The 18,110-nt window shown below is 42.3% G+C and overlaps 1 protein-coding gene across 4 annotated transcripts in view; it reads right to left on the bottom strand.

The window, feature by feature from the left end:
* The window catches only part of SEMA5B (semaphorin 5B), a 273,437-nt gene that overhangs the window by 10,390 nt on the left and 244,937 nt on the right, over window positions 1–18,110 (bottom strand). For all 4 annotated transcript variants that reach the window (XM_064514705.1, XM_064514704.1, XM_064514702.1 and 1 more), the window contains 4 exons: window positions 17,835–18,005; window positions 16,819–16,968; window positions 15,866–15,910; window positions 12,506–12,711 (listed from right to left, as the gene is read on the bottom strand). In XM_064514705.1, coding sequence (XP_064370775.1) covers window positions 12,506–12,711; window positions 15,866–15,910; window positions 16,819–16,968; window positions 17,835–18,005 — 572 coding nt within the window. The remainder of the gene's footprint in view (window positions 1–12,505; window positions 12,712–15,865; window positions 15,911–16,818; window positions 16,969–17,834; window positions 18,006–18,110) is intronic.

The following is an 18,110-nucleotide window of genomic DNA, read 5'->3' as shown; positions in this document are numbered from 1 at the left end:
AACATGATTGCGTGGTGCCATATTCGTATATTACACTTTGCTCAGCTTTTACTATTGGTATTTTTAGACTTAGCCATCATTCAGATTTTCCATTTGTTGCTTTTTCTCCAGCAATGACTTGCCACTACTCCTCCAAATTCTGTCTTTGCTCCAAATCATTAAGTCATAATCCACTGACCTAGTTGCTTACATTCTCCCAGATGTATCAAAACATCTCCACGCTTAACAGTATGGGAGTTCCAGTACTATTCCTGTCCTACAGCTGCATGCTCAAGCTGTATAAACAGTTCTGACTCACATAAACAGCTCAAATGTTTCAATTTTCAATAAACAATCATCAAAATTGCAAAACTTGATTTAAAAACGAACATCCCCCCTCCAAATTAAAAGGAATTCTCTATCCTTTCTGGCAAGCTAAAATGAAAAGCACGGTTCTAAAAGCACTTTCATTTGCACTAAGACTTTCCTCCTGTACACATACCACCAATACCAAAACAGGGGCCATAAAGTAGGGGTAATTGCAACAGGATGAAATACAATGACAAGATTTCCTTGATCTCGTCATGCAGAGCTTGGTATATGCTTACTGCTCCAGATTTTCTTTTCTATTTTGGGGGCGTTGTGGGGAGAGTCAGTGAGTTTCTTGAGCTTTGTAAGCTCATCTTTACCAGCTACACAGCATCACAGTCCCAGTCAAATCAATGGAGCAAAAGCAATTTCCACCAGCCTAACAACTGCCCCACTATTTGTCTGTCAGCAGGTGTTATTTCAGTTCTTCCACCTCCCATCCACAACACTTTTCTCTTTACAAATATAAAAAGAAAGAAAAAAAGTTGGGTGACTTTTCTGGGCGGCTTCAAACCACCGGGTCTAGCCTTTATGTTTACATAATCACCACTTCAACCTCTGCATAAGTTGAACGATGTAGCATGCAGCATCTTTCCAATAGCTGTTATTCAGCAAAGATGCACTGCATGTGCTAAGACCGGGTACTTGGAAGTTTCCACGTCGCAAGTTTTTTCGTAATGTTGAACTCTCCATTGTACTACAGAGAAAAACCTTTCCCTCACCATGAGGTGAGCAGAGGCACTAAGGAACCAAGGGCAGTCACTCCAGTAACTGTTAACCTTGGTCATCCGCTGTGGACATAGGCAAAGGTCTAAAATCAGGGTTCAGGTACCAGCTAGCAAGCTAGTACTCCACCCACTCCTCTTAGCAATATGCAGACGAAGCTGATGTGCATGGAAACCTGCATCCTGCCTCTGCATAAATCAGTGAAAAAAGCCCCACTGAATTCAGTTGCACAACTAGCCCTAAAAGAATTAGTGTTTCCAATTTTCCTTGGAACAGTATCCAACAGACATCCTGTAGTAATAGAGTTAGATGGCCATTACTCCCCCTCCTCCCCCAGGAAAAGGGAGGGATAAGGGAATTGTGCAATGATGTAGTGAAGCCAAGATCCAACTTGTAGCTTCTTCTGTGTTGCTTTTAAGTTGTATATGTTCTTTGCAGCAAAATTAGATTGGGCAAAATGCCATTTCAGTGCAGATCAGCTGTTTTATGGAGCTAGCTATGCCTTCTTGTTAAAGCATGTTACTCTATGAGTTCCAGGAACATTAGTCAAACGAATTTGGGTTGTGGAAATATATTAAGAAGCACGTCCCACAGCTTGTACTTCTCTGGAAGTACCAAGGTAGAGATCTCAGAATTATAATTAAACAGTAAATTTGGAAATAATTAGCATAATAATTACATTTCTACAAAATAAATCATACAACTAAAATAACCTCTTTAGCAATAATTGACACCAGGAAAATAAATGACGTCTGGCCCACCCACAGGTTCCCTTTCCTCCGATCAACTGGATGCCACAACACTGCTGTGCTTCTCAAGCCATGCATTACAAACAACCCTGGAAATGTGGAAAGCTGCCAGAAAGACCTTATGAAACCCAAGTATTTACTGCAAGCTATAAGTGATTTTTAAGATTTCTGTAAATTCTTCATGTTTTTCTTAAAAAAATTTGCTTCGTGTCTGATGCTACACAAACTGTCTCACCTGATGCTTTTATAAAGGCTGGTGAGCTCTGCCCACTCTGAAGTCAAAGCCAGTGATGCCCAAGATTTACGTATGAAGTTGTTCCACTGAATTCAGTAAGGTTGTCTGCTGCATTTACAGTGAAGTGTAGATGTACAGATGAGAAATCTATTTTGTACATACAAAGGTTTTCTCACTTGAAAAGAGATACAAAAAAAAAAAAAAAAAAAAAAAAGCCCCCTGTGGGACTAAACTAAAGATTGTATGTTCCTTTTGGATAGACGCTTACCATGTTTTTAGACTGGAAGTTCTTTGTTCACTGCTATTGGTAAATAAATTAAATAGTATCTTTGTGTTTAGCAACCCCGAAATGGCAGCAGCATCTGTAGATGTGCTCAGGTTGACAATGGAACTGACATTCATTTATGAGAAAATGAATAGCTTCAGTTTTCTATGGTTGTTTGAAAATAGCTACTTTATCCTTATATTTGGGAGGGAGTGAAGTTATATTACTGCCATTTTAAACTTACAAAAACCCTCAGAGTTGGCGACATAAAGGATCATAGTCAGAAAGATGCTTTGGCACATCTCTGCCTTTAAGCACATGGGTAAGACAACAAGACGAACTGTAAGTAACAATAAGCCAAACTGAAGCGAGGCCCTGCTTAATGCTAGATTCAGGTTTAAGTACTTTTCTGAACTGGGAACTGATGACCAAGGCGTCAGTGGAAGTCTGCCCACCCTCAAGCGCAGGTGTATAGCCCAAAAGTGTGTTTTTAGCCCTGGCTTGCCAGTAACTTGATGGTGGCAACACCCATGATATCGTGTTCACACATGAAAGAGGAATCCAGGGCTGCATCAAGCTGCTATCCAATATAGCTGCAGGCTATATATATATAATAGCTGTATATAACAATATGTAGCTGTATGTATAATATACAATATATAACAATATATATACACATATATAACAATACAATACAACAATGTATAGCTGCAGGCTACATTGTATAGCACTAGCAGATATGATCTCAGCTATATGGGGAGGTATAAACTGTCTTCTTACTGCCCTACTATGCTGCTTCAGCGTATGTCCTTCCTCCCCCTTCCTGGGCCACTCAGGCATGCAGTAATGTTACTACAGAGCTGCAGTAATGTTACTACAGAGCTAATCAGTTGAGCTACAGTACCCATCCTTGCACATGCTCTAGTACCCAAACTAACTCACCAGAGGTGTATTAATCGCCTTCAAAAACTAAGATAGAGAGTTCACGTGGGGTGCAGAAGACCATCTATACCAACCGCTGCGGGGCCTCGGCCAATGCATGGAAACGAGTCAGGCCACGGCGACAGCCTGCAGGTCTGTCCGGAGAAGGCAGGTTTCACTGCCTCGTCGCAGCTAGATTGGAGCAAACAGCCCTGAGTCTTCAGATTGCCTCCGAGCTGCTTATTCTAGGGAATTACAATCGTAAGTCATGCAGAGCAGCGCCAGCCCACAGCACTACATTTAGACCGAGAATTGCAAAGGTTTGACTGCAATGGTGCAAAAATAAAAGTAGTAGTAAAAATAGAAATAAAAGTAGAGACAGGGCCTAATTTGCCATCTGTTAACTCCATTCAGTCTCTTATAGTCTTACAGCTTTCCAAGCATCTCCCACCCACTAAATAGCTGCTTTTTGATTATTTTCCTCAAGATTGCTTTGTTTTCTCCCCATGCTGCATCTCACCTTGTTATTTCCTCTCTACATTTATAACCTCTCCAGGTCATTTTCCATTATTTCTATACCAATGGCTGTTTTTTGACATACCTCTCCATTTAATATCTTCCGCTAGTTTAATTAACACGCTGACTGCACCCTCTCCAAGGTCGTTAATGAAGATATTAAATGAAGCCAAACCTTGCATTACTGCTTGCAGTGCCCCAAACAACTTGCCCCCATGGCCCTATACATTCCCATTAATGATAGCCTGATGCTTACTGTCCATCAGCCACGTTTCAATCTCTGTAGCACCTTTCCGGTCCAAGCCAATTTCTACTTACATGTCACAAGATTATTTAGGACAACAGTATCGTACTGTTCGTTAAGTGTACGGACCAGTGAAGCTCCATTTTAACCAAGTGAGAATCTACCCTTATGTAGCTCATTCAATGCCTTCTCTTCATCCACTAATGCTGAAACAGTGCAAAAAGTGATCACATTTGATTTCTTCCTTCTCAGCACAAGGGTCCCAGCTCAGCTGTCAGTTCCACCCAAGCACCTTTCATTTCATCAGTGTGTGATTGTGTTGCCTCTCAAATATTCATCCGGATCTGCCTGCATATGAACACTGACAGATTGGTTTCAATGAGTTCCCACTGCTGTAACTGAAAAGCACAATTGGGTCAACCCCATTTGTTTCTCCTGGTTTCATTCTTTACTATGGCCCTGACTTTGCCAAGCTTTTAAGAAGCTCGGATTTAATACCCCACTGATATGCTTTGCTGAATGGGGAATGTCCACAAGTATTTTATCAGTTGGGGTCCTGTGCACTTACAGGTATTTTCTCATAGGCCCAAATCCAACCAGCCTTTCCCATGAGGAGTTACTAGAGCTACTTGTGTGATTTTAGTGCATTGGAGTTGGTAGCTTAATCGTGACTCAATTAGCTGGGAAGAAATTGGCCTTCTTTCATATGAACGCTTTTGTATTACCTTTGCATTTCTTGGCATTGGGGGGTTGCCCAACTTCCGTGATACTAATAAAGGTAATTGGGGTTGTTCATTAGCTGATTCTCACAGACTCTGGGATACAGTCCATCTAGATTCCTTCATCTGTGGATTTTCAGTTCTTTCCTTCACTCACATGCTTTGTGCCAAATCTCAGGACAACATTAAAGCTGACTTAATGAGGATTCGCCTTGCCTACAGGGGAAGGCAGGCAGAGCCACTCCTGCCTTCGCCAAACCTACTTTGCATATATAAAGGGCATGATGGTGGAAAAGTGGCGATTGATGTAGTGCTGCTGCAGTTGTGCCGTGGTAGCAGCCAGAACATCTTGAGCAGCCCTGATGATGCTCTCAGTTGCTCTTCAGGATGATGCTTGTGGTAATGGTTCAGGAAAAACCAGCTGGGGTATTTGAACAGTCCTCCCTCGGAGCTGCCAAGCAGGTTCTCAAGATTGAGCTCTAGCTCTAAAAACAGACAGAGCTATCTGTATTTCCTACGTATTCAGCTGCTTTTCTTTATGATTCTACCTAAAAATCCATCATTCGCTAGTGGAGTTACTCTAGATGAATAGCAATGCAGCTCCCCTCCACATGTGTCACAAAGTTTAGACCTTTTCTGGTCTATATTGCTTGTCCAATATTACCCTCATCCTTTGCTTCGCTCCCTGCCCTCACAGCTCCCTTTAAACTCTTCTGCAATCCCCTAATTAGTTTCTCCTGCATGTCTTGGAGGCATTGAGGACTTCCTAGCTTGACTTTGGCACATACCACTGCCAGTCAGAGCTTCGCAGAGACAAGGAGGGAACAACCACTTGAAGCACGTGAGCCAAGCAAGAACCATTAACTTTTAGCAAATGTGGCCAGGGTATATTTGAACTATTTCTATTCTGACCAGTAGAGGGAAGTCACGTAAACATACAACAGCACAGAGCAATTTTATTATTCCCAGCCCTGCAATTCTTCCTCTAATTCTTTTTCCAGCACACTGGAGGGTGGAGAGCAAATAAATGTCAACGCCAGAAAAATTAGGGAAAGCAAAGGCTGCAAGAAAAAGGTAATATCAGTTATGAGACCAATTATGATAGCTGGAAAAATTAGATGAACTTCTGAGCATACCCGTCTTTCAGGTCTGAAATAGCAGCTCATATGGTCAAAAGCCCCAACTTTTTCCAGCTATATTCATTGATCTAATAAAAACAAAGAAAAAATCCTGTCTACCTACAAACCCGTCTTGCCTGTGTCCACCAATCATCACAGCTACAAATAAGGCTAACACAGCTAACCAAATAAGGTTAACTCCAGCATCTGTGATGACTAGTCTAGACTGTGAGAGGTAGAGCACACTGTAATGCCTCTGACGTGACTGTAGAGGACATACACCTGGTCATACACGGTTGAGGAGAGAAGGTTGAGTCATCAGAAAAGAACATGGCAAGAGGAATATGAAGCATCTACCTCCACTGTGACTTAAAACTTCTCAGGATGGCTTAAAGAGGAAAACTAAAAATTAATCCCCAAGACTGGACTCTTTTAAAATGCTGGGGAAAGAGGAATGATGTGGATTCCGACTGCAGAGCAAGCGGCAACTGCACCATGAAGTAACGAAGGGCTTGCATGAAGATTGCAGGGAGGAGGAACCAAATTCAACTGAAGGAACATTGCAAGCAGCTGCATGGCATCCCAGAGGGAGCGCTTCCCTCATGGGAACACAAACAATGAAACGGTCACACCTTAACGAGCAGTTTCCCCTGCTCTTAAATAATGTATCTATAAAATGGAGATATCTGTGACAGGCACATGGCAGCCTGCCGCGCACCGCTGCCACGGGGTGAGGACACCTCCAAGAGCTGCACATCACTCCATGGGCATCATCATCACAGGACAGCCACACCTACAGGCATGCTTGACTGCTCAATTTGACCCGACCCAATGATATAAAGGGGAAAAAGAGACACTAACAGATTTTGACTGAGGCACACCACTTAATCCTTTTTTCCCCATCAGTAAGCTCTCTTGCTTTCCCTTCCTAGCAGGCATTATGTAAATTGAGAGTCCCCTGAAGTGATATTTGCAACTGCAGGATCATACAGGAACAGGCACAATGCTCCTTTGCCAATACAACCCCCTGCCCCTACTATTCCTTTTCAAATAATACTATATTCATGGTAAGTACTAAAAATACGTACTCTGCCATTCAAGCAGTTAATGTTCTTAAATGCCACTTTGTTCAGGGGAAATTGTCTTTGTTAAACATGAACTTCACTGGGAACAAAATTTATGTTTCAATCTGATTTATGATACATACATATATATATATACACACACACACACAGAGACATCATATATTTTTTACCAACTGATTACATCAGCTAAATCTCTCTCTAAAATGCCAGCTAAAGCAAATGCTTAAGGGAGACTGTTGATGACTTATTGACTATGTTGGGTATCATCAACTGCTGGCTTATGTCTGAACTTTACAGCCACTTCCCCAGGCTTGAATGATGCACGGTGGAAGGGTCACAGAGAAAAGAAGAAAGCTTATATCACAATGATATCAGCGTATGGACTCTGATCACTACGTACAAATGGGTTAGGCAATTTTAGTTGAAGTAGCAACATATCAAGTTAAGCAATAGGACTCCGAAGCCCTAAGTTTTCCATGGAAGAGAAAAAACAAACATCCTCAGATCCTGAGGCTGACTTAGACAAACATTTCTCTAGGGGACTTGACAGCAGCTAAACTCATTTTAACGTGAACTACTGGTGTCTGCCTGCTATGAAAAGGTGCGATTTTCAGTGGCTGTGAAAATGACCACAGCGAAGGGAAAGACATTTAAAAACCATACAGGGCTCCACTTCCTTACACCCTGAGCTTTATCCCTCATTACAATGTTGGAAGGCACACCCAGGCTGTTGTTTTATTCACAAGGACTCTTCTTCCAAGTGCAAAATTGTTTTTTGTTTCATAGCCCTCCACATTGATATTTCATCTCCGTGAATTATTCGGGATTCCTAATGAAGTGTGGATCACAGTGTTGGGAGTCCTTTGTAGGGAGGGTGTGCTCTGCACTGTTATTTGATTTTCAACAGCATTGTTTTCACTTTATTGAGAAAAATTCTTTGTAACTTTTTATTTATACAGACTCCCAAGTGATCGAGTGAGCATTCTCCCCATTTTCCAGGGGCTGCATTTATATTTGTTGCAGAATTTTGGGCAGGTATAGGACCCACAGCCCCACCCGGTCTAACTCGTACTGTTCTGCTGCCCTCTGAGGAACCTGAGGTACCAGGTGACACATCAGACATTTAGTTTCCTTCTTTCTTTGCCAAAGCCTGCTATCTCAATCAGTTTTCACCTCATCTTCCCCCACATAAATTTGCTCCTTGACATAAAGGACTATTATTTTGCTTGAGCACAAATTCAGTGGTTGGCCCTTAGTGTCCATGGCCCTTAGCAGCAATGGTGCCTAGAACAGAGGCAGTGCTCCAGTGTTTCCCTAGATTATTTCAGGCATCGGTACAAAAAGAGTTTGACTGCATGACTCATGACTAAAACAGTGCTGAAGGAAGGAAGGACAGAGGAAGGTCTGTCCAACACAATCAAGAAGCAGATCTGCAGAATCATCATCATGACCAATCCTGCAAACTTATATTTCTCACTGATCACATCCGGCCTGATCCAAAGGCCATCAGACCTTGGATTTGGACCAATCTGCAGATGCTTTTGCCTGTCCACTTCCCGTGTAGAGTCAAAAGTTGGCTCCCTTTATCAGCAGAGGATTTAGCAATAGGAAGAAGTTCAGTCCAAATCCTTTCTCCCTGTGTGGCTGTTCCTAGAGCTCACACACAAAGGCTCAGCCCTGACCCTGCATCCTCCTGCTTTTACTGCGGGATCATCTGGCTTTCCATCCAACACAATGTTAAGTAACTCACATGAGTAAGTCACTGAGTAGCTGAAGCTACGTGTTAAAAAAGAGGTTCTCCTCTCTGCTTTGATAGCCAGTTATTAACTAATCGATGTGGCAGTACTGGAGAGGTTGTAGGTGGTTCTGTAACCCATCATGCCAAAATGTGAAGAGTAGATAATTTTTATTTCATTATGCTCTTGTTCTGCACAGTCTTCAATATTGTCAGAGTGCTGTATGAACTTTAACCAATTAATGAAACATGAACTGCTTATTAGGTGACCCAAAAGGTCTCTCCCCTACAATCTGTGAATAACAAATCAAAATCAACGTGCTGCTGGTAAATGCATATGCATGAAATCTTTTAAGACATCATGGCTAAAATGGCTAACAATAAACCTCAAAGCATCTCTGAGAAAGCAAAACAGGAAGGGAAAAGAAGCCAGGAAAAATAAAGCACTGTTCTGCAAAACACTGCCTAGGCAAGTTAGCATCAGCTTAATGATCAATAGGTCACCATTATGTACGATATTTACATCTGATCTGCATTAATGCATTGCTGTGCTTGAATGTCCAACAAGGCTCATCTCAGCTAGCACGTCCTTCATTAAAATCTGCCTTCATATAAAATTCACCTTGATTTCTAAGTTTTCATTCAGTGCTGTACATTTGAATGTAACATTGTCAAACTTTCTACTGTGTTCACCTGCTGGTTGGAGAGCAGAGATATTTCAAGATGAAAACAAAATAAAGATGGTTGCAGAAGGCTTAGTATTATCAAAGAATGGAAAATAATAGAGTTGTGCATATGCTCAGCCTTCTGCTATCCATCATTTCACTATGCATTATCATTTTCTGTTACTGAAAAGTAGTCTACACACCGTATATTTGCTTAATCTTGGGTTTATTAACTCTTTCACTCACACACACACACACACACACACACATTGATTCTTTTGCTTTCCTTACCTAAAAAATATCTGGGGGAGTTTTCTTGACATCTTCTGAGTAGACGCTTACTTACTTTTAAAATCTGGAATTTCAGGTATTTGTACTTTCTTTCATATGGACACATTTGAAATGCAGATGGGCCCATATCCAAACTCAGTCTAACTCCCATTTTCCAGGAGGAGAATTTTAGTTCCTCCATCATTTGACTGTTAATTGTTTAGCACCACAATAAAACCACACATGCTCCTTGAAGGCATGAAAAATTCCCTCCTGACCCTTACAAAAATCTGCCAGTTATTCCTAAATACAAAGCTAGCTAATAACAAGTTTTGTAAGTAATTACACAGCACAGAGCACAGACAACCTCCCTCTTACTGCACTAACACTATGTTCTTCAAGGGAACACTGAGGAGTGGCAAAACTGTATTATTAAATGAGACATTTTCAGGCACGAGTTTTTGAAAGGAGGGACAATAAAGAAGAGGAATGTAAGAAAACATTCAACAGAGATAGAGAAAAGGGGCTTCACCTGATAAACAGATTTTACCCTTCTGTAAGTCTGTCTATCTGCCTCATTCACCATTCTCTGTGAGAGACTATCACTCCAAGTTCTTCCTAACAAAGTAGTCCCTTGCTCCTAAACATTTAGTTTTGCTCTGTCCAATGATTACAGATTTATGAACTTGAACTGCTTCACTTCCTAACATTCTATAAATGAGCCCCATCTGGTCTATCTCTCTTCGCATCCAAGTCCCTTCTCCCCCCAACCTACCTCGTACAGTCCCAGCTAGCTAATGCCTTCTTTTAAATAAACTAGACTTTTCAAAACTTGATCTAATGCCTAGGCTCTTTATGTCTCTCAAAAGAAGTCTCTAACAGCTGCTTACTGTCATTACACACTACATCAAGTATTCAGAAATGGGTCTATCAAAGAGGTCAACTCCCTCCTGATACTACATACTACAATCTGCTGCCATTTTAAACTTTGCTGGGCTTTGTTATTACTTCTACTCTGCTGCACTGCTTTGCATAGACATACTGCATTTCATAATCCATTTACCCAATCGATCAAGATTATTCTAGGAACAGCTCCATCCTTCTAAATTTTAACCATTCTTCCAATTCTAAATCATCTGATACTATAGGGAAGCACAGTATAAATCACGAAAAAAATGTTAATACAGAGTGCTTTTGCCCACAAAAATAATTTGTATCTTTTCTTCACTGTTTGCTAAGTGAGAAACAGGAGGAGAGTCTTGCACATCTTTGTTCCTGCAAGTCTTTCTCACCTAAGTCTTCTTATTGGCAACTATTCACATAACCAAAAGGATTACTCTCATAGCTTGAAGCTTCCAGGATCAGCTCCCAATTCCTTACGTGTCTTAATAAACTATTACCTAACCCATGTATGCAGAATGTGTAGAATAATACATTCTGTGAAACTCTGTTAAAAGCTTCTGAAGATCCCAATATGTCTGCTGCTTCCCTTCTATCTAGATCAATGTTTATTTAATTTAGAAAAGGAATCCAATTTGCTTGACATGATTTACTTTCCACAAATCCATGCTGACTCGCATTATGATGCTGCATCCTTATTAAACTGTATGCAACTGTAGCCTTATGCTGTCAGGAAATGTATTTTTGAGACTGCATTTATCCTCTGAGGGGCTGCAATACCCAACACAAGGAATTGAGCAAATACTTATTGCCAAACTGGTCTGTTATTTTCCAACTCTAACTGTTTTCCCTTAAAATATCAGAAAAATGTTGACTCTTTTCAAAAAATATGATGTAAGCTCTTAGTTCTGATGCATATTCATATTGCAATCGCTGCCATATATCTGGAATCTTCCTGAGCCCAGCATTATAAAGTCTCTGTGCAGAAACTGTCCCCAGCACCCATGGAGCTTAGTCTATGGCAATGGCCCCAAAGTTGATCTTACTGTAGGATCTCAGTCAGAAGTCCAGCCAGACCAGCAGAAACACACAGTCACAATGTCAACAGTACGCAGCCAGAGGAAGGAGCAAGCAGCTGCCGGCTTTCCTTCTGTTTTGTGTTCATGTCCCAGATAACGCTGCACACCGCTCAAGTGACTTTAGGCGGGCTGTTCTTCCCGGGGCGATGGGAAGCCCTTCTCTCCATCCCACTGCTCAGCCCTCTGATCCCACACTTCACCTGGAGACTGAGGTTCAAACACAGAGGAGTGCCACTCTTTCAGCGTATAGTCTCTTGCACCCTTAGTCATACCGTCTCTGGATAACGGCCGATGTTCTCTTTAGCAAGCGGACGTGCCAAGAGAGTATGTTACTTTGACACTCATCTCTTCCTAATTTTTCTCCCAATTTTGCTGCTACCATTGAATTCTGTGCAGCTGCCTGGGAGATAAGTTCTGTCCAGTACTGGCGGAGGGGGCAGAACCTTCTTTCCTTCCCTATTCTCTCCGATTTTGCAGTTCCCAAAGTATTTCCAGAATCTCATCCTACCAATCAGCATTTTCACAGCTATTTGTTCAAGTTTCCATTTTTATTCTTCCTCCCCTCCGTTTCCTCTTACCAAGCACTAACAATGCACTGAGCTGAGCTCTTACTGATTTCTTAGAGGACAATTTGTATACGTATAATGGTCATAATGGGCTGCAGTATGCTGGTATGTATTTGCCTCACTGGCATTTGTCAGGGCTATGAAACAGAACAAAATCCCATTGCAATAACGGGACTTTTTAACCCCTTTGTGACAGTACTGCTACATGCACTTTCAGTATTACCCAAGTCCCTCCTCAGCCCCACATGTAATGCTAACAGCTGGGCACAGAAACACAAGCCTACCCACTTCAAACCATGACATGAATATGGAAGAGCTCAGGTAGTATCAAGCTGTCTGTGGTATTTCCCATCGAGCACCCTACCTTGAACTCCATGGGGGTGTACTTCTCGTTCTTGGGGGTGGTGTTGCCTTTGTAATGGAGGTGGTTGGGAGTGGTTGGGTGGATAACAGTTGACTCCTGGGACTGCCTCTGGCAGCGCTGGCAGTACACGTAAATCACAAACGTTAGGAGGCTAGAGCCAAAGAAACAGGAGACCCCGGTGGCAATCAGATGGATGAGACTAAAACCTGCAAGGGAAATGACAAGTGATGCTATTTTTAAAGAACAGCCTCTTTCCCTCTCCCGACAAGACCACAGGTGCAAATCAGAGCTATGACATCTCGGGATCAACATTAATAAGCTGTTGAAGCCAGAGTCTTAAGTTCTAACATAAACTGACATAATCTCCCTGCAAATCGCTCTCCCCACTGCAGCTCTGCCGTGTGCGTTTAACAGGTTCGTGCATTGTTTTCTCAAAGCTCCCTCCCTGTCTCTCCTCTCTCCCCTCTATTGATATTGAAACTAAACATTATGTTAAGCTGACAGCTAAAGAAATGAGCCGTACAAACAATACACATTAATGGATTCCGAAGCATGTGTGTGTCATGGAAATAAGGGGATAAAAACAGTGTTTCTCTAAAGGGGAGGAAAGCGAGGGGAAAGCCCTTTTTGCCGGCTGCCCAAAAAGCCTATGGGACTGTGGGGGGTAAGAGAGAGACACATTCCTCCCTGGTGTAATCCAAGTGTACTCAGCATCCTTGCTTATTCATAGCAGTGCATTGCCTTGGTCACTTCTGCACTACCTTCTGTGGTGTGTTTGTATCACTAACAGCAAAACAGAGGTCCTCAGGGGAATGGGAAAGATGAGGTGGAGTAAGTAAAAGGGGAAACTGCTTGAAAAAACCTTCTTTGCTTGTATTTCTCCACAAACTGCACAGACAGCAGTGGGAGGCAGGTGCTGGTGGGGTAGCTACGGTGTGAAGATTTCAAAAATAAAAGTTCCTGGACTATAAAAGCTTCCTACAGAGATCTCTCGGTGTGTGATTTTAGCAGCACCCTCCAAGCACAGCACTGACCCCTGCAAGGAGATGTGCCTCCCACGCGCTGGGAGCTACCTACCTTGCAACTCTGCCTGGCAGAGGAGGAGAAAGTCAAATAATTCTCCTCATTTCTCCCTCACCTGAGAAAGTCCCAAACCCCATGGTAAACCCAAGAGCCAACAGATCTCCACCATCAACAGAACAAGGAGTTGTGACCTTTACAGCCACCAAGTTAAAGAAATAACCAGAAACAGTCTTGGGTAGCCTAAGTGTGTGACCTTCTTGTCGTTTGCTGAGGGGTCCACAGGAGGAGAATCAGTGATGATGACCCCAAGCACTACTGACTTTGCTCTGCCATATCATCTTTCAAGCAGGAACGACAGGGGCCCTAGTGCCCCAGGGCAGCTGTCCCAGGGGAGAGCCAGATCGCTTCAGTGGAGACTGCAGCGGGAAAGTTCCCATAATACTTCAAAAGCCAATTCATTTGGACAGACTGCTGCGTTGACTTGACTGTGTGTGAAGAAATGGAAGGGACTACTCAGAGAGTGGCTGTAAATGAGGTTCATTCTTAGTCTGATCACGGTGTGCATTTTTTTTTGGTGCCATCTTACATTTTAACTGATATGCTTTTCAAATAGAGAATTCTGCCCATTAGTCTTCTGATCTCCTCTAATCTTTAGTTAAAAAATATCCTCCTGAGTTTAATAAGAACAAAACCAATAGAGTTCTACAGAAAAGTAATGCACTTCAATCATAATTACAGTAAGGAGCATATAGAATTTATTAGACTGACAAGCTACATTTATTTTTTAAATCACACTATAAAATTCTATTGCATGATTACGACTTTCTATTGTGTTTTAGAAGATGGTCCAAAAAACCAGCAGAAAGACAATAATTTCCTATTAAATATTATGAGACTTTTCCAAAAAGACATTTCCTTTCTAAAAACCTCTGCCTGGTTTACCTCATTTGTGAGAGCTTAAATACAGAATATGCAGCCGGTGTTCAGTGAAGCCACATGGCATTCTGTCATATTCTCCTCCTGCCCAGCTTTGCTTATACTGCAGTGAATGTTTCATTTCACTGTTACATTTGCCGATTCACTACAGTAGGAAATCCTTTCTAAAACATAAAGTACTCTTATATTTCGCTGTCACCCTTGAAAGACCCATCTGATTTTTCAGGTGAGTTTTAGCAGCACCTTAGGGGTAAAATAAAATATTTCATCTGCAGCACATCAGTTCCCAAGGCGCAGCCTTTCTGGTTCGTCACTTTTATAATATAGACTTTCTGAGATGCATCGGCAGAATTTCTGTTGATTGGTTTCCTTGCCAAATATTGCAGAACGCTATGTAATGAATAATATTAGCTATGGTAAAATGTAGATTGGAACAGCAAATGCAGTGGCGGTAGAAAAAAGAAGAAGGAAATGTGAATACAGGGCATAATAGCAAAGTGCAACTGTAGTAAGGAGTCCTGGAACTGCAGAGAGACTTTGCTCTCTCTGGGGGCGGGAGGAGCAATGCAGAAAGCCAACTGTTACATTGTAGGTGCTGAAATCTTAATTCCATTGATTGCCCTGCAGTCACAAACCAAAAGGCCACATTTCCATCCCATAGATGACATGCCTTTTCTGCCATGATCTCCACAGGGGGCACAGATTTTGGCAGCCTGCAGACTAGCTAGGTTTCAGGAAAGCAGGGGTGTGACAATAGCAGGAACTGACATGGTCATTAGTATGAAACTAGCGTTTTTAAATGCCGAAGGAACCTGCCATTTTCTTCAATCTGCACTTTTATCACAGAGGCTCCTAGGCCAGTGGAGAAGTGACACTAATGACTGTATCTTCCAAGTTGTATGCATAAAGGAGAAACATCTTCTCTGAGAGGTGAGGACTTCAATGAAAAGGAGTGCTTGGAGGACAACCATCAACTCTGATCTAGTCCTATGACAGTAAAGGAACTGTCTAAGAGACCTCCATTCACTGAAGTCTTTATAGGTTATTTAAAAACAACTGCATCCAAACTGCTGTAGGCTTACAGTGGTGAAATGAGGAATATATCCCTTCCTTTCTCCTGAACCATTTATACTGTGGATAGAGAGAGACAGATGATGTGCTCCCTGAAAATTAATGACACTCAGTGCCCAACCCAAACCCTGAAATAAATAAAAATCTTGGAACTGACAACTGGACAGTGCGATACATTCCTCCAGTCTGATCCAGACAGCAAGACTCCAATGGAATTAAGGTTATCAGTGGGATGTGAGCTGTATAGATTAATGCTTCAACTGATACTGCACAGGGAGCAAAAAAGCTAGGTTAGGATAAAAATAAGATATATAGTCAGTGGTACCCTACCTCCACAGTTTGTGCTCTCATCAATGCTGGAGGCTGGCAGGATCACTAAACAAAGAAAAGAGGATTGGAGAAAGTTGTGATTTTGCCATCACTTTGCTTCTCTAAGTAATTAAAAACCCAGTGCTCTAGACACGAGAAGCTGCTTGTGTGTTTTGCAGCAAGCTGAGAGTCTCTCTAAATTGAATGATAAGCTCAGCATGGGGAACGACATGCAACAAAACCTCTCAAAAAACCTGACAATTCCAGTACTATTATCTGATCACTGTTTAACTTCTTCCATTTGGAGAAAGAAGACAGCTGAGAAAACCATGGAAAACAAGACTACCATTGTCTACAGATCTCAAATTTTTAAACCAGGGCATAGTAGTCCAGAAAAAAACATTTGGAAAGGGGTTATTCAGTCTAGACACTTGTCAAGTATTTGCCTCAGAGATTCAATTTCCACAAAACCTACGCTGGAAGATGTTCATGAACATCTGTCCATCAAAAATGTTTCTCTGTTAGACCCTGATTGCTCTCCCCAATTTACACACCAATTGTCTCCATCCGCCCCACCTTGCCTCTTCACTCCTGTGCCCTTCACTCCTCTGATATTTGAACTTAAGGACCTTCTGTTGCCCACATCCACACTGAGAACAGAGTTCATTTATATAACCCAGCCTGAGACAACTATGCAAGGTTAAAAGCTTCAATTCAAGCAATATTAGTTACTTATTATAGATCTAAGTAATTCTGTTTTATAAGAGAGCTGAGCTGTCCCCAAAGGAATGTCAGTTATCCTGTGCCAGAAACAAGTGAGTATATAGCACATTTGTTAGTTTGCTTGCTTGTTGTTTTAGAGCATCCAAACCCCATCTATAGCAGAGAAAATCTCAGTCTAGCTTGACAGTCTGAGCATGAGCTGCTTTCCTGAATCAGCCCACCCTCTCCCTCCTTGATGACACTGTACATACCGGGAATTTCATTGTACAGGCAATCTTGGTACTGTGTGCTGTTTCCGACACACTGAGAAGAGTCTGGACTGTGTACCTCGCAATAACGACTGCGATACTGGATCCCCTCTTCATTACACAAGCTCCACTCTGACCACTCTGACCAGCCACCTTAAATCCAAGATCAAGATAACACACAGAGGACATCACCACAAAGGGAAAAGACCCCTTGTAACTTCCCCAAACTTCCCCAGTGCTGGAGGGTGTCTAGGTCCTGATCATTCTCTCCATACAAGTAACAGTACAAGCATCATATCCTACTCATCAGGTTAAGCTGCCTTAACACTGACTGAACCAACCCCCTGTGGAGCATTGCATAACGCGGGGTTGCCTTAAAAGCTCCTATATCAGCTCTCTGTCTGAAGATGCACAAGGAGGTGGATGGGGCTATGTTGCACCACAAACCCCAACATCTGCAGTGGCCTCCAGGAGTTACCCCAAGCAGCCAGCACAAATTACAGTGGTTTTGTTAAGGTCCTTAAGAACAGCAGTCAGTCTGCATTGGATCAGAGAAACACAAAGGTGGTTCAAAAACGACGCAGGTCCAATGCCTGTCCTTTGAATTGCAGCACACACTCATCTGCCATTCTGTGTAAGACACAAGAATGAAGGATTGCCCCTTCAGCAGCCATACAGATTGGTACTTCATGACTCCTTTTCTTCATCTTGCAAGCTTCCACCTTTAAGAACCACACTCCTGCTTTTCCAATTACTTTAAATGGATCAGCTGTTAACAAGATTTTGCCTGGCTGGCACCGGAATGCCAGGGCATGCTCTAACGAACAAGTAAAGAGAAAGGTGATGCATTTAATTTGAACGGTTGGGTGTCTACTTTTTCTCTGGTTCAATATACATTTACTGAATGGGCAGAAAAGCTTCTAACTGATGGTGTTTCTGATTTATTTTGAACACTTTGCAGATGTGGCTTGTTCCCACCACCAGCCAAGCCAGCTGCAGCAGGGATGAGAACTGGCTACCTTCACACGGGTGTGTGTTGCAGAGGGCCTCCTCAGTGTGCAGACCAATGCAGATATCCTCTCCGCTAGACGGGGCTGGATTGGTGCAAGTCCGTGTGCGCTGGTAGTGTCCTCCTCCACAGGTTGCTGAGCACTGAGACCAAGGAGTCCAGCAAGACCATGAGCCTTTCACTGAAGGATATTGAAAAGCAAGGAGAGGGAGGCACATGTTACTGGTTACTTTCGCTGTGGCAAAGCCGGAGACAGCCCCAGCCTCTCACCTCACCCCTAGATCTA

Source organism: Dromaius novaehollandiae, chromosome 7 (genome assembly GCF_036370855.1).
Source record: "Dromaius novaehollandiae isolate bDroNov1 chromosome 7, bDroNov1.hap1, whole genome shotgun sequence".
Lineage (NCBI taxonomy): Eukaryota > Metazoa > Chordata > Aves > Casuariiformes > Dromaiidae > Dromaius > Dromaius novaehollandiae.
Note: the sequence above shows the minus strand (reverse complement) of the source record. Positions and strands in the feature narration are given on the sequence as shown.